At 44.2% G+C, this 18,303-nt stretch overlaps 1 protein-coding gene across 4 annotated transcripts in view; it reads left to right on the top strand.

Annotated features, from left to right (window-relative positions):
* Positions 1 to 834: 834 nt before the first annotated feature.
* HHATL (hedgehog acyltransferase like) overlaps positions 835 to 18,303 on the top strand; it is a 66,318-nt gene continuing 48,849 nt past the window's right edge. The window contains exons 1-3 of one of the 4 annotated variants that reach the window (XM_049099844.1): positions 835 to 954; positions 14,233 to 14,484; positions 16,489 to 16,637. In XM_049099844.1, the coding sequence (XP_048955801.1) occupies positions 14,261 to 14,484; positions 16,489 to 16,637 (373 nt within the window). In that variant the 5' untranslated portion in view covers positions 835 to 954; positions 14,233 to 14,260. The remainder of the gene's footprint in view (positions 955 to 14,232; positions 14,485 to 16,488; positions 16,638 to 18,303) is intronic. The other 3 variants (XM_025461153.3, XM_049099845.1, XM_049099843.1) reach the window with 3 other exon arrangements.

Below are 18,303 nucleotides of genomic sequence, written 5' to 3'. Positions count from 1 at the left end.
TGTCTGGACATTTTCAAATTATAAAGAAAGGCCTGGATAAATATTTGGAAAGCTTCCTTGGATCTTCTTTCATAGAAATTTGCCTCCCACTTCCGTATAGCCCTGAATAGAGTAGTAACTTATGCTAGGCAGTGTCTAAAAACAAACATGCAAGTGTGTACTACGATGAAGATAAACTATATTCATTATCTTTAAAAGTCCCCCAAAATGCAAAAATAACAGCACTGTAATTCCACCACCCAAATATTACCATTTTCTTTTAATATTTCTATGTATTCCTCACAGTATTGTTCTGTTTTTAAAAATACAGATTTAGGGGATCTCTGGGTGGCTCAGCGGTTTAGTGCCTCCCTTTGGCCGAGGGCGTGATCCTGGAGTCCTGGGTTCGGGTCCCGCGCCGGGCTCCCTGCACGGAGCCTGCTTCTCCCTCTGCCTGTGTCTCTGCCTCTGTCTCTCTCTCTTTTTCTCTCTCTCTCATACATAAAAAATAAAAATCTGAAAAAAAGATTTAGCAATTACTGTTTTGCGTCCTGCTTTTTTTCACTCACCTTCGCAACACTATTTCCCCCCACATTTTTCAAAGGCATTCTGAGTGCGCTAAATTTCGCAGTGGGATCATTCACTTGTCAGCTCCTTGCAGGACAACTGGCCGACGTAACTTTTAAAACGTGTTCCAGAAGCGGATGACTGAGCCAACTTTTAAGTCTCAGGTACAAGATGCCTTTTCCCACCCAGCCACCGCTCCTAGTCCCACACCTCCACGACCTGAGCCACCAACGCCGCTGCCACTTTGCCGGCTTCCGAGGCCCCCTCGGCCTCCGTAGACGCGTGGCGGCGTCACGCACACAGCGTTGCTGGTTTCCCTGGTGACGGTTGCCGGGGCAGCGCGTGCCGGCGTCCGGAAGAGGAGACAGAGTCTCTCTGGCCTTAGACGTGAGGAGCGGAGTGACCGCTGTAAGTGCGGGGAAGGGCAGAAGGTCCCAGGCTGAAGCCGGGAGAGCCCGCGGCAGCTGGGAGGGCCTGGACCTGAGTCGGAGCGCGCAGGCTGGCCGGCGAGCTAGGTCTCTCCCCGCTTCGTTCTGTGAATCTCCGCGTACACCCCCCTCGCCTCTCCAGACAGACGCTTAGTTTCCGTATGGTAGAAGGGCTAGTGAGGTGCAGACGGTGGGTCACCTGCCCAAGTCACACAGGGGGCAGGGCCAGAGCTCCGACCCAGGTCGGCCTGAGCAGCACCCCCTTCCGGTGTCTCTGCTACGGAGCCCCGCCGCACAGGACTGAGAGGACAAGCGGGAACTAAGCGACTTGTTGGTATCCGCTTCGCGCCTATTCCCGATTCAGGGCCAGCCCCCACGGGACCGACCCCCGGACGAGCGAGTCCCCTCAGAGCCGGATCCCCGCCCCACCCCCACCCCATCCCTGCGTTGACGCCGGCCTGACCTGCAGTCGGTGTACAGGGCTCCCAACGAGGAATTTCTTGGGCTTCTCCTCTCCACCCGCGGGCCCCAGGCTGCTGCTGGGAATACTGTAGGAGAACATAATAAAAAAGAGGCAGAGGGAAGACGGAGGCTGGTGGGGGCAGAGGAGGCTCAAGCCTGGAGGGGCCTCAGCCCTTCCTCACTGGTCTCTGTCCGCAGTGCTCAACTGCCTCTGGGACCTTTGCTTTGCTACATACAGGAAGCAGCCTAGTGGGTGGGTGCCACCTTCCCCATCCCTTGGCTCCAAGGCTTTCCCCGAACCGAGTTCCTTCCATGCATACTTAGCCTTAACTTAAAGAAAAAATAATAATTGGCTTTATTTCTTAGAGCAGTTTTCGATTTACAGAAATATTGAATAGAAAGTTCCTATATGCTCCTCCCTTTTCCCCATGATTAACATCTTGCATTGGTGTGGTACACTGATACTACTGATAAAGGTGATGTCGTTATTAACTTAAAAAGTCCGGAGTTTACATTAGGGTGCACGCGTGTGTGTGTTGTACAGTTCTGTGGGTTTTGCCAAATGCATAATGTCAAGTATCCACCACTAAAGTATCTTACAGAAGAGTTTCATTGCCCTAAAACCCCTTGTACTCCACTGCTCATGCCTCCTCCCCTCCCACCAAGCCCTGGCAACCCTTAGTCTTTTTACTTCTCTATAGTTTTGCCTTATCCAGAAAGTCATGTAGTGGGAATCATACAGAATGCAGCCTTTTTATTTTATTTAAGATTTTATTTATTCATGAGAGACGCAGAGAGAGAGAGCGGCAGAGACACAGGCAGAGGGAGAAGCAGGCTCCATGCACGAGCCGGCGGGACTTGATCCTGGGTCTCCAGGATCAGGCCCTGGGCTGAAGGCCGGCGCTAAACCGCTGAGCCACCCAGGCTGCCCAGAATGCAGCCTTTTTAGACTGGCTTCTACACTTAGCAATATGCATTTAACTTTCCTTCATGCGTTTTCATGGCTTGATAGCTCATTTCTTTTCATCACTAAACAGTATTCCCTTGTGTAGTTGTATCCATTTGTTTATCTTTTCACACACTGAAGGATATCTTGGTTACTACTCATTTTAAGTAATTATGCATAAAGCTGCTATAAATATTCACTTATAGGCTTTTGTGTAGACAGAAGTTTTCAATTCATTTGGGTAAATATGATTGTTGGATTATTTGGTAAGACTATGGTTAGCTTTGCAAGAAACTCCCAAGCTGTCTTCCAAAGTGGCCTGTACCATTTTGCATTCCCACCAGCAATGAATCAAATTTTCTGTTGCTTCAAATACTTGCCAAGACTTGATGTTGCCACTGTTTTGGATTTTAGCCATTCTAGCAGGTGTGTAGTGTTATCTCATTGTTGTTTTAATTTGCAATTCCTAATGACATATGTTGAACATCTTTTCATATGCTTATTTGCCATCTATATATTTTCTTTGATAAGATACATATTCAGATCTTTTGCTCACCTTTTTTTTTAATTTTTATTTATTTATCATAGTCACACACAGAGAGAGAGAGAGAGGCAGAGACACAGGCAGAGGGAGAAGCAGGCTCCATGCACCGGGAGCCCGATGTGGGATTCGATCCTGGGTCTCCAGGATCGCGCCCTGGGCCAAAGGCAGGCGCCAAACCGCTGCGCCACCCAGGGATCCCTGCTCACCTTTTAATTGGGTTGTTTTTATATTGTCAAGTTTTAAGAGTTCTTTTGTATATTTTGCATACTGTCCTTTATCAGATATGTGTTCTGCAATCAAAGTTTTTCTTGCAGACTGTGGCTGGTCTTTTCATTCTCATAACAGTATCTTTGGAAGAGTAGATGTTTTTAATTTTAATGAAGTCCAACTTACCAATTTTTTCTTTCATGGATCATGCTTTTGGTATTGTATCTTAAAACTCATCTCCAAACCCAAGACCATCTAGGTTTTTTCCTATATTATCTGAGTAGTTTTATTGTTTTTCATTTTACATTAGGTCTATGACCCATTTTGAGTTAATTTTGTGAAAAGTGTAAGGTCTGCATAGATTCATTTTGTTGAATGTGATGTCTAGTTGTTCCAGCACCATTTGTCAAAAAGACTATTGAATTGCCTTTGCTTCTTTTCATTTGACTCTATTTGTCTGGGTCTATTTCTGGGCTCTCTCAGTTCCATTCCATTGATCTATTTGTCTGTTCTTTCCCCAATACCACACTGTTTGAATCTCTGTAGCTTTATAAGAAGTCTTAAAGTTGGGTAGCATCAGTCCTCCAATTTTGTTTTTCTCCTTCAAAATTATGTTAGCTATTCTAGGTCTTGTGCCTTTTCATATAAACTTTAGAATCAGTCTGTTAGTATCCACAAAGTAACTTGCTGGGATTTTGATTGGGATTGTGTTGAAGCTATAGGTCAAGTTGGGAAGAACTGACGGCTTTTTTGTTGTCTATCTTGTTTTGTTTGGGGGGAAGAACTGACATCTTAACAGTAGTGAAGTCTTCCAATCCATGAACATGGAATATTTATCTAGTTCTTCTTTGATTTCTTTCATCAGAGTTTTATAGTTTTCCTCATACAGATAAATCTTTTACATATCTTGTTAGATGTATACTAAAGTATTTCCATTTTTTTTAAATTTTTATTTATTTACTTATGATAGTCACAGAGAGAGAGAGAGAGGCAGAGACACAGGAGGAGGGAGAAGCAGGCTCCATGCACCGGGAGCCTGATATGGGATTTGATCCCGGGTCTCCAGGATCGCGCCCTGGGCCAAAGGCAGGCGCCAAACTGCTGCGCCACCCAGGAATCCCCCAGTATTTCCATTTTTTATGTGAATGTAAATGGTGTTACATTTCAATCTCAATTTCTGGTTGTTCTTTGCTGGTATGTAGGAAAACAATTGACTGTTGTTTATTAACCTTGTGTCCTGCAACCTTGCTATAGTTGCTTATTTGTTCCAGGATTTTGCGGGGGGGGGGGGGGTCTTTTTTCTTTTTGTTGATTCTTTGGGATTTTCTACATAGCAATCATGTCATCTGAGAAAACATGACAGTTTTATTTTTTTCCTTCTAGTCTATAATAGTTACTTTTCCTCTCCCACTGCCAAAAGCAGGAGCAGATTTTCCTCTGATTTTCACAGTGAGATCTGGTAGGGTTCCTGGGGGTAAAATTCATAAAAGTATGAGGTCTCCCAAAGGACTAGACCCCTTGGAGTTTTAAAACTGCAAGCTAGTTCACTCTGAGTCCCCAACAACTCATCAGTTACAGGTTAGTATTTCTACTGATCTTGACTCTAGCTGCAGGCTTCTGCTCCCAGTAAACTGTGATTCTCTGTATTCACCTGACTCTCCAGTTTTCAGGGAATACTTTATCCTATGACCCCAATTGTCTAATGATTGGGAGTTCCACTGATTTCCAATTGTTGATATTTAGTTTACATTTTTTCTTATTGTGAGGATAGGAATGACAACTTCTAAACTCTTTACATGTCAGAGGTTCTGGTCCGTTTTAACTTTTGAAACTCTTTGCACCTCCACTTCTACTACTTAAGTCCAGAGCAAGTAAAAAGACCCTGGTCATGCCCCAGAGCACCATGTGTAGAAAGCACAAATGTTATTAAGGTGGATTTTTAAAGATAATGCTTGTCTAAACATTTTTTACAATTACTTATGAATAGCATGTTCACAGATACAGCTGGTTACCAAAGAGAGTTGGACTAAGAAAGGCCAGATTCATTCATTTGTTCCAGAAGTATTTACTGAGCACCTACTGTGTGCTAAATATTGTTGCAAGATCAGCAATACAGCAATGAACAAAATAGAATAAAATATGCACTCCTAGGCAGCTTATATGCTAGTTGGAAAACAGAAGTGGTAAACAAGTAAAATGTCCTGTATATCAGATGGTTAAAAGTGTGATGGAGAAAAATAAAGCTGGGCCTGGGAGAGGGAGTTTAGAGGGTAGAAGCAGGAGAAAGGAATGCAGTATTATTAGGTAGGGTGAGCAGGGAAGGTCTCCCTGAGGAGATGCTCTTTGAGTAGACATCTGTCTACCTGTCTGGCAGTGGACTAGAAAAGTAACCATTACAGGTTGGAAAGGAAGAAATAAAACTGTCTTGTTCTCAGATGACCTGATTGTCTATGTAGAAAATCCCAAAGAATCAACAACAATAATGAAAATCCTTGGGAAGAACATTCTAGCAGAGGAACAGCCAGCACAAAAGTCTGTGAGTTTGATGCATCCTTGATAATAAAAGAGGGATTGGCAAGGAACTGGATTACATGAGGCCCCATTTTTATGCTGAGGTGGACATGGTCTGACCTACTTATTAACAGGGTTACTCTGGCCAATGTGTTGAAAAGGGATTGGGGACAAGGGTAGATGTAGAGACAGGAGTTAGGAGGCTACAATAAGGATCAGGAGGTGGGAAATGTTCAGGTTCTGGGTATATTTTGAATGTAGACCAAGAGAATTTGCTGATGGATTAGATGTGCACAGGGAGTAGAGAGCACTGATCATGAGAGGCCCTGGCATTTTTCATCTTGCCACAGAGCCTTGACACAGGCTGTCCCTCTGCTGCCCTAAATGATCTTCCTCTACTTAACTCTTACTCATACTTCAGGTCTCAGCTCATTTCCTTGGAATTGCTCTCCTGGATTTCCCAGACCATGCCAAACTCTCTGATGGAGACTCTCAACACATGTATCTCCTTCAGAGCATCACAATGATCATTTTATGCTTTTTTATGTGATCATTTGATCAATGTCTGTCTCCTTACCAGACTGTAAGCTCCACAAGGAGAGATATACTCATAGCTCTTTGTGCAATACCAATAAATATTTGCTGAGTGATCTATAACCCACACCCAACAGGAGCAAATGAAATCAAGTTGAATGTCTTAAGTGCTGTTTGCTCTAAGGCCAAAATTGCTGCTGTAGTTCCTTTATTCATTCATGGCACAAGTGTTAATTTAGCACCCACTGCATACCCATGCTGGCTTGTACTGCAGAGACCAGATTCAGAGATGAACATAACAGTTCCTACCTTGAGAATAGGTAGAAGGTGACAGAAAATCTTCCATTCTTTCATTGGACTCTTCAAAATATAAACAACAGGCATACCTTTGGTCCTGTTTTTAATATACACCAGCCACATTGTCATGAAGTAGTCAGGAATCAAGCAGGGCCAACAAGTGTTTTGAAAACTTGAGCTTAGCACTATTGTTATCTGCTTTTAAAAAATACATGTTTTCCTTTCTGCTTCCTGGCAATCAGCATCCCCCATGGAGATCCATGTTGTCTTTGGTCATGGGTCTACCTTGACTTGTAATTAAGTTGTTTAGGAAGAAGAGGAAGAATGGTCTGGGGTGCATGCGGTCCGCATGCCAGGAGGTCCCTGGCATCCACACTTCGACTGCCCCTAACTACAGCTTCCTGCTCCCACCACCTCTGTCCTTCTCAGCCCACCGTGCCTCTTCTTTGCTCAGACTTATCCATCTGTTCCCATCTCTACCTGGTAATGTCTGCTCACCTCTCTGCTCCTGGCCATCTCTTCTTCCTCCATTGTTCCCTTCTCTCTCTCCCACCTCCTCTCCAGCCTCCTGCTCACCTTCTGCCCACAGTATTTTGTCCCCACCCAAGTCTGGGACAGCTGAAGCTCCACGTCAGGCTGCCCTTCTGAGCCACCCAGCATCCCCATGTGGAAAACCTAGGGAATCTCAGACTCAGCAGTGCCTGGCACCAGGCTTGCCTGCAGTTTGGAAGGGAGAAGGACTCACCTTCTCCCCAGCCACTCAAACTCAAACCCACTTGACTCTCCCTCTCCTTCTAGGTGACACACTTGCCACCCATATCTTCCATTTGTCGCCATTCCTGTTCCCCATTCTCCTCCCCACTGCCACAGCCTTGACCAGGTTCAGGACCATGTTCCTTCCCAGAAACATCCTCCCATCTAGGCTTCTTTGCCTCCAGCTTTGTAAAATGTAAATGTGATCCTGTCTGCACCCTCCAAACATCCCCAACATCCTCAAGATGAAGTTCAGGCTCCTTAGTTGGGCCAGATAAGGCCTTTTTTCCAGTCCCTCCCCAAACCTCTGCCCTGCCCTCTGGCCATCCTGAAGGCCTTTCTCAGTTCCCCACACTCATCACATTCTCTCTGCAAATGTTCTTTTTCTGGCAGAATAGCCCTCTGCCCCCCTAACTCCTGGCACCCCCATTTCCCCCTACCCCAAGCCCGTTTCTTTAGCACTCAGCTTCAGGCTGACTGGGATGCTACCTTTCCTGCAGGTCTCCTGAGCCTCTCAGACCACTTATCTCCCCTTATTCTCAGGCCTAACTCATCAATAGACTTACCTGGGAAACCTTAAAAATAGATGCCCAGGCCACAGCCCAGACCAACAACATCCAAATCCCCACTGGTGGCTGGCATAGCACAGAGCAATGGCCTGGGGACTGATGGAGACCAAAGGTGCCCTGTCAGTGAAGACATGCTGTCTTCCACAGGCTTGATTGGGTTGAGGACACCCCATTTCATATGAGGAGAGCGATAATAAGAGCTAAACTGTCAGGAGTGCTTCTGTGCCAGGTGCTGTAGCACACAGTTTTCATGCATTCTTTCATTTACTCCTCATGTCCATTCTGTGAAGTATATAATGATTATCAACCCATTTTACAGATGAGGAAACTGAAGCATAAATTAATTTGCCCAGGAAACAGTGTGTATCTGAGAAGTACCTGTTCCCCTGGAGACTTCAAGTACACATCAGGAATAAAAAAAAGAAAAAAAGGCTTTTACTCAGTCATTCATTTTTTTAAGTTTTTTTTTTTAATTTAAGTATAGTTGGTACAATGTAACATTCATTTCAGGTGTACAATATAGTTATTTGACAACTCTATATATTATGCTGTGCTCACCACCGAGGGCATAGCCACCATCTGTTACCATACAGCACTATCACAATATCACTGTCTATATTCCTGTGCTGTACCTTTCATCCCCTGACTTTTTCATTCCATAACTGGAATTCTATACCTCCTACTTCCCTTTACCCAATTTGGCCGCCATCTACCCCCTCCTCTCACAACCGTCAGTTTGTTCTCTGTATCATTCATTCATTTTTTCTGCTTCATCATTGAGCACCTGCTACATTCATTCAATGACAATTCTACAAATAATTGAAGGCCCATTCTTAGCAAGATACTGAGAATTCAAGAATAAGACATGAGACCTCTACCCTCAAGAGTCCTCTTAGTAAAAGGAAGGAATAGAAACAAAGTCATAGATAATTATAATACATTGGGGTAAGCTTAGTGATTAAGGGACACCCAGAGGAGTCTAGGGAGTCCACAGAATGCCCCCAGGGGAATCCTAAAGGCTAACCAGGAGTTTAGAGGAACTGGTAGGGGTCAGGGGGATAAAGCCTGGGGAGGAAGGCATCCCGGGATGGTAGAGTAGCTGAAGCATGTCTCTGAGATGCCTCAGGCTTGAACATTAGGAGGAGTCACAAACCTAAACATGTGCCAAGACTGATAGGAAATGAAAGGAGGTGATTCCAGCAGTTATAAGAGAAAGAACAGCATTTACAAGCAATGATACCAGGCAGCTGATGTGCTGGCTGCAGCAACTGGGAGTGAGTAGGTAGGGATGGTGTTGAGTTGAAAGAGCCTGCCCAGGGGGAACTCTTTCTATCCAGCAGCTGCTATTCATGCAAGGCTATGAACCCAGCATGGCCAGACTTGTAAACTTTTAAAAAAAAGAAACTGGAAATCTGGATTTAATTGAAATCTACAGATCTTTGAATGTTGGCAACAAATTCAAATCCTTATAGTGCATTCTGTGAAAGTTAAATAAATAAAAGTGTGGGATGAATGCTACCCTTGGGCGAGCCAGATGGCCCTCTGTGAGTCCTGGCAGGGTCTTGGAGAGATAGGACCCACTTATATCTGGTTTTAGAAAGGTCCCAAATGGTCATGTGCAGTATAGATCAGAGGTACCAAGATAAGAACCAGGCAGCCAGAGACATGAGGGGCATCAGGAGGGTACTGGGGTGAGCAGGCAGGAGATAAGGTGCATAGGAGTTGACCTTGTCATATGAAAGAGTGGCTGGGGGGGCTAGAGGCAGCCATGTCATGGGGCTGGGTCACTGTGGGCCCAGAACCCAGGGAAGGCTTTCTGCTGATGGGTCACAAGAATGACTGTGAGGGACAGGGAGCATCTGAGTGTGGGGCAAGTGGAGGAGAAAGGGAGTACCCAAGAGAGACCACCAGGAAGTGAGGAAAAAATATTTCGTTCCTTCCAATGCATAGCTGACAAAATATCTACACACACACACACACACACACACACACACACCACCCTCACTTTGCATTTGGCCCTCACAGCACATCTATGGCCTCCCTGTCATCATTTCTTGCTTACTGAAGAGGAATTGAGGCCCAAAGAGGTCTAGAAACACTCTAGACTCACACAGAGCCAAGTTCATCCTGAACCCCAGGGCCAGGCTACTTGTACAGTAGCCTAGACCAGCAGTGTCCAACACCCAGGCTGCGGCCTGACCAATGACATCAGAAGCCCTGGGTGTGGGCCCCAGGTACCAGTATCTTTAAAGCTCCTCAGGTGGTTCCAGTGTGTCGCAGGAGTGGAAATTGCTGCTTTATATGCTAGTCACAGCCTCCAAGTTGACCCAGAATGATTATTAATAGCTCTTCCTTTCATTCTCCAAGGTGACCCAATTTGGAAAATGAAGTATATGATTGTCCCTTCTTATAACCTACAAAAATAGGGAATCACGGGATAAATTTATTTTTAAACTCTTTAGTTACATTTTCAAATAATTGGCTCAGTAGGGTTTTCTTCAATCTCAAGACTCACTTTTTAGGTGAAATTCCCCTAAATTGGGTTGGCAAGCTAAGGCCCATAGTCCAAATCTAGCCCACTGCCTGTTTTTGTAATAAAGTTTTATTGGAACACAGCCACACCCACTCATTTCCGGCTTATCTAGTGCTACTTTCTGCTGCAACAGCAGAGTACAATACTTGCAACAGAAACCATATGGCCCACCAAGCCTAAAATATTTACTATCTGACTCTTTACAGAAAAAGTCTGATTTGCCTGTTTATAACATTGAGTCCAATTGTTAAGTTGTATTATATCCCTGGGTGTCCCAAAAGATGGATTGGGAAATTGAATGACTAAGGTCAACCCCACAGGCATTCAGCCATGCCTATGTGACCCCCAATTAAAGCCCTTTTGTTTGTCTGTCTGCTTGTTTAATACAGTCTGAGTAGAGACTTATCTATGGCTATCACATATTCAGCAAAGGTGTCCAGGGGTTCCTGTAATTTGAGGGTTCCCAGTTTCCACGATTTGATAGAATTAAATTAATTACTATTAATTAAATTAATTAATTACAGAATTCAGAAAAGCTCTTATACAGTTAATTATGACAAAAGGTACAGATTAAAATCAACAAAGGAAAAAGGCACATTGATCAGAGTCCAGGAGACCAAGGCACAAGGTTCCAGTTGCCCTCTCCCAGTGGAGTCTCAGGAACAGTACTTGCTTCTCCCAGAATAGTGCATGACAACACGTGTGGAGCATTGCCTGCCAGGGAAGCTCACCCAAGCCTTGGGGTCCAGGGTTTTTACTGCAGGTCAGTCACACAGGTGTGGCTGACTGCCTGCGTGGCTGACCTTAGTCACTCAATTACCCACCCCTCTAGAAGTCAAGCTGATACATAGCGTGGCCCAAGGCCCCCATCATAAAATCACATTGTTAGCATAGACCATCCAGTGTCTGTTAGTGGCCCAAGTCCCCCAGGTAAAGAAGGGCATTGTTGCCAGGAAGGATATACCAAAGACTTAGAGGTTACCTTCTAGGAACAGGTCAAGGGTCAAATCTTTCTTTGGAATGTGCAGGGTGTGGACAACCCAGACTTGATGACTTAATTCTTTACTGCACACAGTTCCTCTTACGGGTCCAGCTACCTGGTAAGGAATTCCAAGGTAACACTAGTGCCTCTTTTAACGCAACAGGCTCAAGGGTCAGACAGCAGGCTCAGTCCTCAGTACATCCCAGCCAGTTGGGCAGCACTAACACAGCCCCATGCCTGGTCTCCACTCCAAACCAATTAGATTGAATCCTCCAGGGCTGGGGCCTGGACATCAGTACTTGTAGATTGTATCCCTAGAGATTTGTTATCAAGACAGATTTGAGAAGCCCCAGGTATAGGCTCGGACCACCCCTGTGGGCGGTAAGTATAGTGGAGATAGATGCAGGGAGCATGTTCTTCCTGGAGGGTCAGGAAAGGGTATGCTGTTTGTGCAGGGCCTGGGGAATCAGCAAGGTTTAAGTCTAGGGGAGCAGGACAGATAGGGACAGAGGAGCACAAGGGACAATAGGCTGGAAGGAGAGACAGAGCTTAATCCCCTAAAGCCTTTAATGCCTTTGGACTTGGTCTCATGGCTAATGGGCATCTAGTGAGGCTATTTGGTGCTGGGGTATGTCAGGCTCAGAGCTGTGCTTTAAAGAAAGTAGTCCCTTGACCAATGCAAGCTAGACTGTAAGTGTGGGGGAAAGAGGAAGAGGGCAGCCAGGGCAATAGGGACCTGCTGAGCCGTCCTGGGAACAGAACCATCTGCCATTAGTTCACTCATTTCATGCCTGCTACTATGTGATATTCACTGATAGACCCCATTCTAGGCACTGAGGGCCCAAGAGTGAACATCACATGGTGTCTGCCATTAAAAGCCTGGCAGACAAGGAGAGAAGCAATCAACAAACATATACTGTGTCAGGTGAAGCTAAGTGCTGTGGAGGAAGATACCACAGGATAAGGGGCATGGGGAGTGAGAGAAAGCTTTCTATAAGAGAATGGTGTAGAGGCCTCTCTGATAAGGTGACATTTGAGAAAAGTGAGTGAAGTTGACATCCTCAGCCAGGAGAGCAGTGGGAGAACATTCTATGGAGAGAGAGAACGGCAAGTGCAAAGGCCCAGAGGTAGCCATGAGCATGATAGTGAGAGTGGTATACAGTGGGGCTGGAAATATGGGGGCAAATGTGAAGACATTTATGGAGAATCAAGAAAATTTATGACTAGTTAGATGGTGGGTGGATGATGTGACTTCAGTTTGGCTTAAGGCAGAGTTGCTTAACACTTGCTACACTTTAAAATCATGTGGTGACCATTTAAAAATTCCAGTGTCTGTGTTTTATTATTCTGTTTATCTGAAGTTGAAAAGTAGACAAACCACCCAGAATGTATAAGGAACTCTGACCTCTCAATAATAAGCTGGCAACGCAATTTTAAAATGGGCAAAAAATATGACATGTCCTAAAAGAAGATATGCAAATGGCCAGTAAGCCTGTGAAAGGATGCGCAATATAATTTGACATCAGGGAAATGCAAATTGAAACCATTGAGAGCTCACTAGAAAAACTAAAATTGAGACTGACCCTACAAGTGCTGGCAGGGATGTGGAGCAACTGGAACTCTCAATACACTGCTGGTAGGAATGGAAAATGTTGCAGCTACTCTAGAAAACAATTTAGCAGTTTCTTATATAACTAACATGAATTTTAGCATATAACCTGGCATTCCACTTCTATGTATTTACCTAAGAGAAATTAAAAACATATGCTCACACAAAGACTTTCTTATATGTGAATGTTATAGCAGCTTTATCCATAAGAGCTGACAACAGAAACAGCTCAGGTGTCCAGTAACGGGTGAATGTATGAACAACCTATGATACTACCAATAATAAACAGGAATGAATTAATGATGCATGCAACAACATGGAGAATCTCTAGAAGGTAGTACTAAGCATGTGTGTATGTGCACGCGCGCGCGCACACACACACACACACAAGAGCAAAACAAAACACAGAACAAAACAAAAAGAAACCACAGACTTCCTACTATATGATTCCAATTATATGAAATTCTAGGAAAGGCAAAAACTGAGTGACCAAAAGCAGATAGGAGTTTGCCTGGGATTGGAACTACACGGGGGCACAAAGGAACTTTTTTGGTGTGAAAGAAATATTCTACAACGATGGTGGTGGTGGTTTACACAAGTATATGTATTTGTTAAGACTCATTCCCACACATAAAATGGCACATTTGATCATCAATGAATTATACTTCAATAGAGCTGATTAAAAAGAAAACAAAACTCATCTTTAATGGCAGAGGTCAAAACAGTGGTTACTTGGGGGAGGGGAGATAACTGCCTGGAGAGGGCACAAGATAGCCTGCGGGGGGACAGGAATACCCCATACCTTGATCTGGGTGGTCACCATAGGGATGTATACTTATGTAAAGATTCACTGAGCTGTATACTCAGGACTTATGTATTTTACCATGTGTAAATTATACTGAAAATTTAAAAAGTAGTCATGTCTGAATCCCACTCCTAGAAATTGGGATTTAATTGGTCCAAGGATGTGCCCAAGCTATATTTTACGGGCTCCTAGGAGAGTCTAATATCCAGCCATAGATGAGAGCCATCTACGAGAGAGTGTTTTTAGAGACAGGAAAGGGCAGTGTTGAGTCTGAGCAATGAGGAGTATTCTGATGCCATCTGCAGTCTGGTGGCATATTCAAGGCTGGGGAGGATGCTCAGCTCAGCTTTGGCTTTCAGGGGATTCAAGGTAAGGTTGGGTCTTCTGAGCTTCTTTATGGACACACACAAAGATACTCAGGGTACTCCAGACTTGGAGGCTGTAGACAGGACTAACTGTGTGCGGAGTAATCTTGGGAAATGTGTACTTGGTGGGGTTTGCTTCAGTGCAGGCTTCTTTTCCTACGCCTGGGGCATGATGGCAGCAGATGAAGGCACACAGGACACCTTGCGGCTCCAGTTCAAGGCCATGCAGGAGATGCAGCACAAAAGGTTACAGAAGCAGATGGAGAGACAGATGGAAAAAGAACTGAGCCTCAAAATCAAAGTCGATGACCAAAAAGAGCCCTTGAAGATCTCCGATGGCCTCAGCCTTCTCCAAGCTGGAGAGCAAAACTCAAAAAACAGCTTTGAGCAGAGGTAAATGCAAGTTTGAACTCCTCCAGGAGCACTGGAGGGAGGTAGGGAAGGTGAGAGAGAGAGAGAGCTGATTACAGATGGCTGGGCATTCACGTTGACTAGATGTGTTTATAAGTTGAGCCACAGAGGTTTGACACAGAGGTGGTTACTGAAGAATTGCATCTGATAGTGCTGTGTTCCGGTGGATATGATTTGATATGAACTGTATTTAAAAATCATTTAAAGTCAAATGGAAAATTTGAAACTCATCAGAGTGTAGTTTATTCACTTGAATTTTCTTATTCAGCCTCTCTTTCATGAAAACTGTGTTTGGGTTTCTGAGGAGCTGGCTGTCTAACTCTGATGGGTCTTAAATTATCATTGCTTTAAATTGTCATCTGGGATCATTCTCCTATGCCATTTCCCTTCCCTGACCACCCATAAACATACCTGTGTAAAGATTTCTTGATGGGTCCCTTCGTTTTTCACAGTTGGTGAAAAGGTTGTAAGGAGTCCAGAATCTTCTCATTTTGCTCTAAATCCAACAATATCACAGATGCATGTTGATTTATACTTGTTATTAGAAGAAGAAGGTTATACTGATACAAAATTCTCTGCTAGTAAAAACAAAACCAAAAAACCCACAATACTTGTTGAGCTGTCTCTTTGCTTCTGGTTTGGCCCAGAATCTATCTTCTCCATTTTCAGATTCTACTTTTTATGGTTTCTCAATTTTCAAAATATTCTACTAAAAAATGCTAATTGGGAAAAACATACAGGCTGCTCAAAAATGGAAAAAGTCCCCGTGGCTCCTAAATATTAGCTCTAAATTAACCCCAGGCCTAGTTCCCAATGATCTTTCCTCAAATCAGAGAAACCAGAATTGATGGAGACTTTAGCCTTTGGTAGAATAACAACAACTGACTGGTGGCTCAGTCAGTTAAGCATCCAACTCTTGATTTTGGCTCAGGTCTTGATCTCAGGGTCATGAGTTCAAGCCCCACATTGTGCTCTGTGCCTGGCATGGAATCTACTTTAAAAAAAAATGATGATGATAATGATAATATCAGCTTTCCTAATAATTATTCTTCCCTCTAACTTCTGTACTTGCTCCCCACCCCACCCCCACCCCCGCACACCTGTCCCTAGGGAGTCCATTCCGAGCCTCACAGTAGAAGTGATCACAGACCCATCAACCACGTGTTACTCATGTTTTAAAGGGCTGAAGAGAGCCTGGCAAGACACTGATAATAAAAAAAACACAGCACCTGCTCTGATTTTCTATCAGGTTTACCTAGAGGCCTAGCCTTAACTGTATGTATATATATATATATACAGTATATATATATATACAGTATATATATATATATATATATATATATATATATATATATATATATAGTTACAACTATAAATGTCCAAGTATCACTTTAGGTGCATTTCACAAACTTTGATGTATATCACCGCTGCACTCATTATGTTCTAAATATTTCATAATACACGTTACAATTTCTTCTCAACCCTAAGTTATTTAGGAGTGTGGGTTTTTTTAGTCTCAAACAGATGATGGATTTGGGGGTTTGCATTTTTATTTTATTTTTTGCTACCTTTTTAGTATGATTTCTAATTTTAGTCAATTGCCATTAAAGAAAATGGCCTGTATGATGTCCACTCTGTGGAATTTGCTAAGATTGTCTTTGTGACCTATAATATAATACATTTGTATCCATGTTCTGTGGATGCTTGAAGGAGTATGAATTCTTAGAGAGAGGTAGTTGGTTTTATAGCCCTCTCTTAAGCCTGTAGTAAACAATGTTATTCAAACTTTTTGTGTCCTTTCGTGTGTGTGTGTGTGTCTGTGCATGTGTTCATAGTCACTCAGTTTTGAGAACAGTGTGTTAAAATCTGCTCATTGACATTTTCTATTTCATTCAGACTGTTCTTATCACCACCTAGTGTCTAACCAGATACAACAAACCTGACTCCCACCCACTGGTCCCTGTAATTCTGCCTTTGCCCTTGTAGGATGCTTGAAGATGAGATTGCACACCTTCAAGAGCAGCTCAGGGAGACGGTAGATGAAAACGGGCGATTGTATAAGCTGCTGAAGGAAAGGGATTTTGAAATCAAGCATCTCAAAAAGAAAATAGAAGATGACAGATTTGCCTTCACAGGTAGCTCCACCCTTGCTGTGACAGTGCCTGCCCTGAGTTCCACGTAGCTGGCTCAGCTGCCATGGAGCCTTCTGGGCAGGGCAAACAGCAGGTTCCAGAGGGTAGGTGCTTGAGAGAGTGCCAAGGGTCAGCTGCGGTCAGGCTTGTCCAGATAAGTCCTGGAAATGAAGGAGAGGGTGGAGGAAGAAAACAGGCTAAGGAAGCCAGCATGCCAGGAAATGGGAGTGCAAGAATAGCAGGGACAGTGGGCAGGCTTTCTGGGTAGTGTTGGTAACCCAGCTAGGACTCACGACAGGGGTTCGCCATGGATGCTCACTCACTGCGTGTTGACGATCCAGCAAGGTCCCTTTTATCCTGCTGCTCTGACTCAGACATTGTATTGTGGATGTGAAAAAGCCCCAGTGGAAGTAGGCATTCACTCTACAGCACTTGCTGCTCCAAAAAAATGGTTGAGACAGGGAAGGTAGCTGTGTTGAGGGGATTTCCTAGGACTCAGTAGGGTGTAGCGTCGGGCTTGGCCCTTCAGGTCTGGGCTGGACTTTGGCTTTGTTGGTAGGGATGTCGGTCAGCCCTATGGACCTGAGGATGACCTTAGCTTTGTGGGTGTGAGCTGGACATTGGCTCTGTGGTTATGAGCTAGACCTTGGCCCCGCAGCTGTGGTGGGGACCTTGGCCCTGATTGTCCTCTGTTCCATATACACCCATTGAGTAATTCCCAGGTAGCTGACTAAACCAGAAAGCTGGTGTAATGAATCACAGATACCAATGGGCCTCAGCTGGCATCTGTCAGAGCGTCCCTCCCTGCCTCTGAGAGCCAGTGTCTTTAAGGGTAGGTGCATGCAAAGCACCAGTAGGGAGTTAAAAAGCAAGGGAATTTGGTATCCTAAAGGCCCTTGGTAGCCTATTGTGTTCTCCCTCCATTCTTTGGACTTTTCTGTCTAAAACAAAAACCACACTGAGGAGAGGGACTTGTGAGGCATAGAAACACACCCAGCCTGGCTTGGGTTTAGATGAATAAGGGCAGCTTGACATTCAGCAGAAGCTGATGGGCTCCAGGGAGGGGAGCAGGAGATGCTTCCTCATCCTGGGAGACTGGGGCCTGAGGGCTACTCGCTCTTGCCTAGCCTGTCCCATGCTCTCTCCTGGTCTCTGCCTACTTGCTCATGGTCTTGTCTGATTGCCAGCCCTAACTCTTCCTCAAGACCCCTTAGAATCCACTCCTTGCTGTGTGGCCCCCATTTCTAATTTCCAATGTCACGTTTGAAAGAGAAAAGTCTGACTGCCTGGCCCATGTTTTTAGACCAGGCCACAAGTGACAGGCCACTGACAGACTCGTTTTCCTTTAGCTGGATTTTTAGTGATGGCTTTAATTTTTTTTTAGACGGTATTTCTCTGGATGATATTTCTTTGTATGATTTTTTAGTGATTGCTAAGTTGATCACAAATTATATAACTTTTCACAGTCTACTTAGAATTAATATTTTACCACTTCAAGTGGAATGAAGAAACGACCACCATATCGGTCCCCCAGCTTTTAGATGTATTATATGTCTATATGTCTATATGAAAATCCCAATAGACAATGTTATAATATTTGCTCTCAACCATTACACATAGGGTAACCTAAGGAGACAAAAGTAGTCCATTATATTTACCCACATACTTA

Source organism: Canis lupus, chromosome 23 (assembly GCF_003254725.2).
Source record: "Canis lupus dingo isolate Sandy chromosome 23, ASM325472v2, whole genome shotgun sequence".
Taxonomy (NCBI): domain Eukaryota; kingdom Metazoa; phylum Chordata; class Mammalia; order Carnivora; family Canidae; genus Canis; species Canis lupus.
This window is presented reverse-complemented; position numbering and strand designations above follow the sequence as displayed.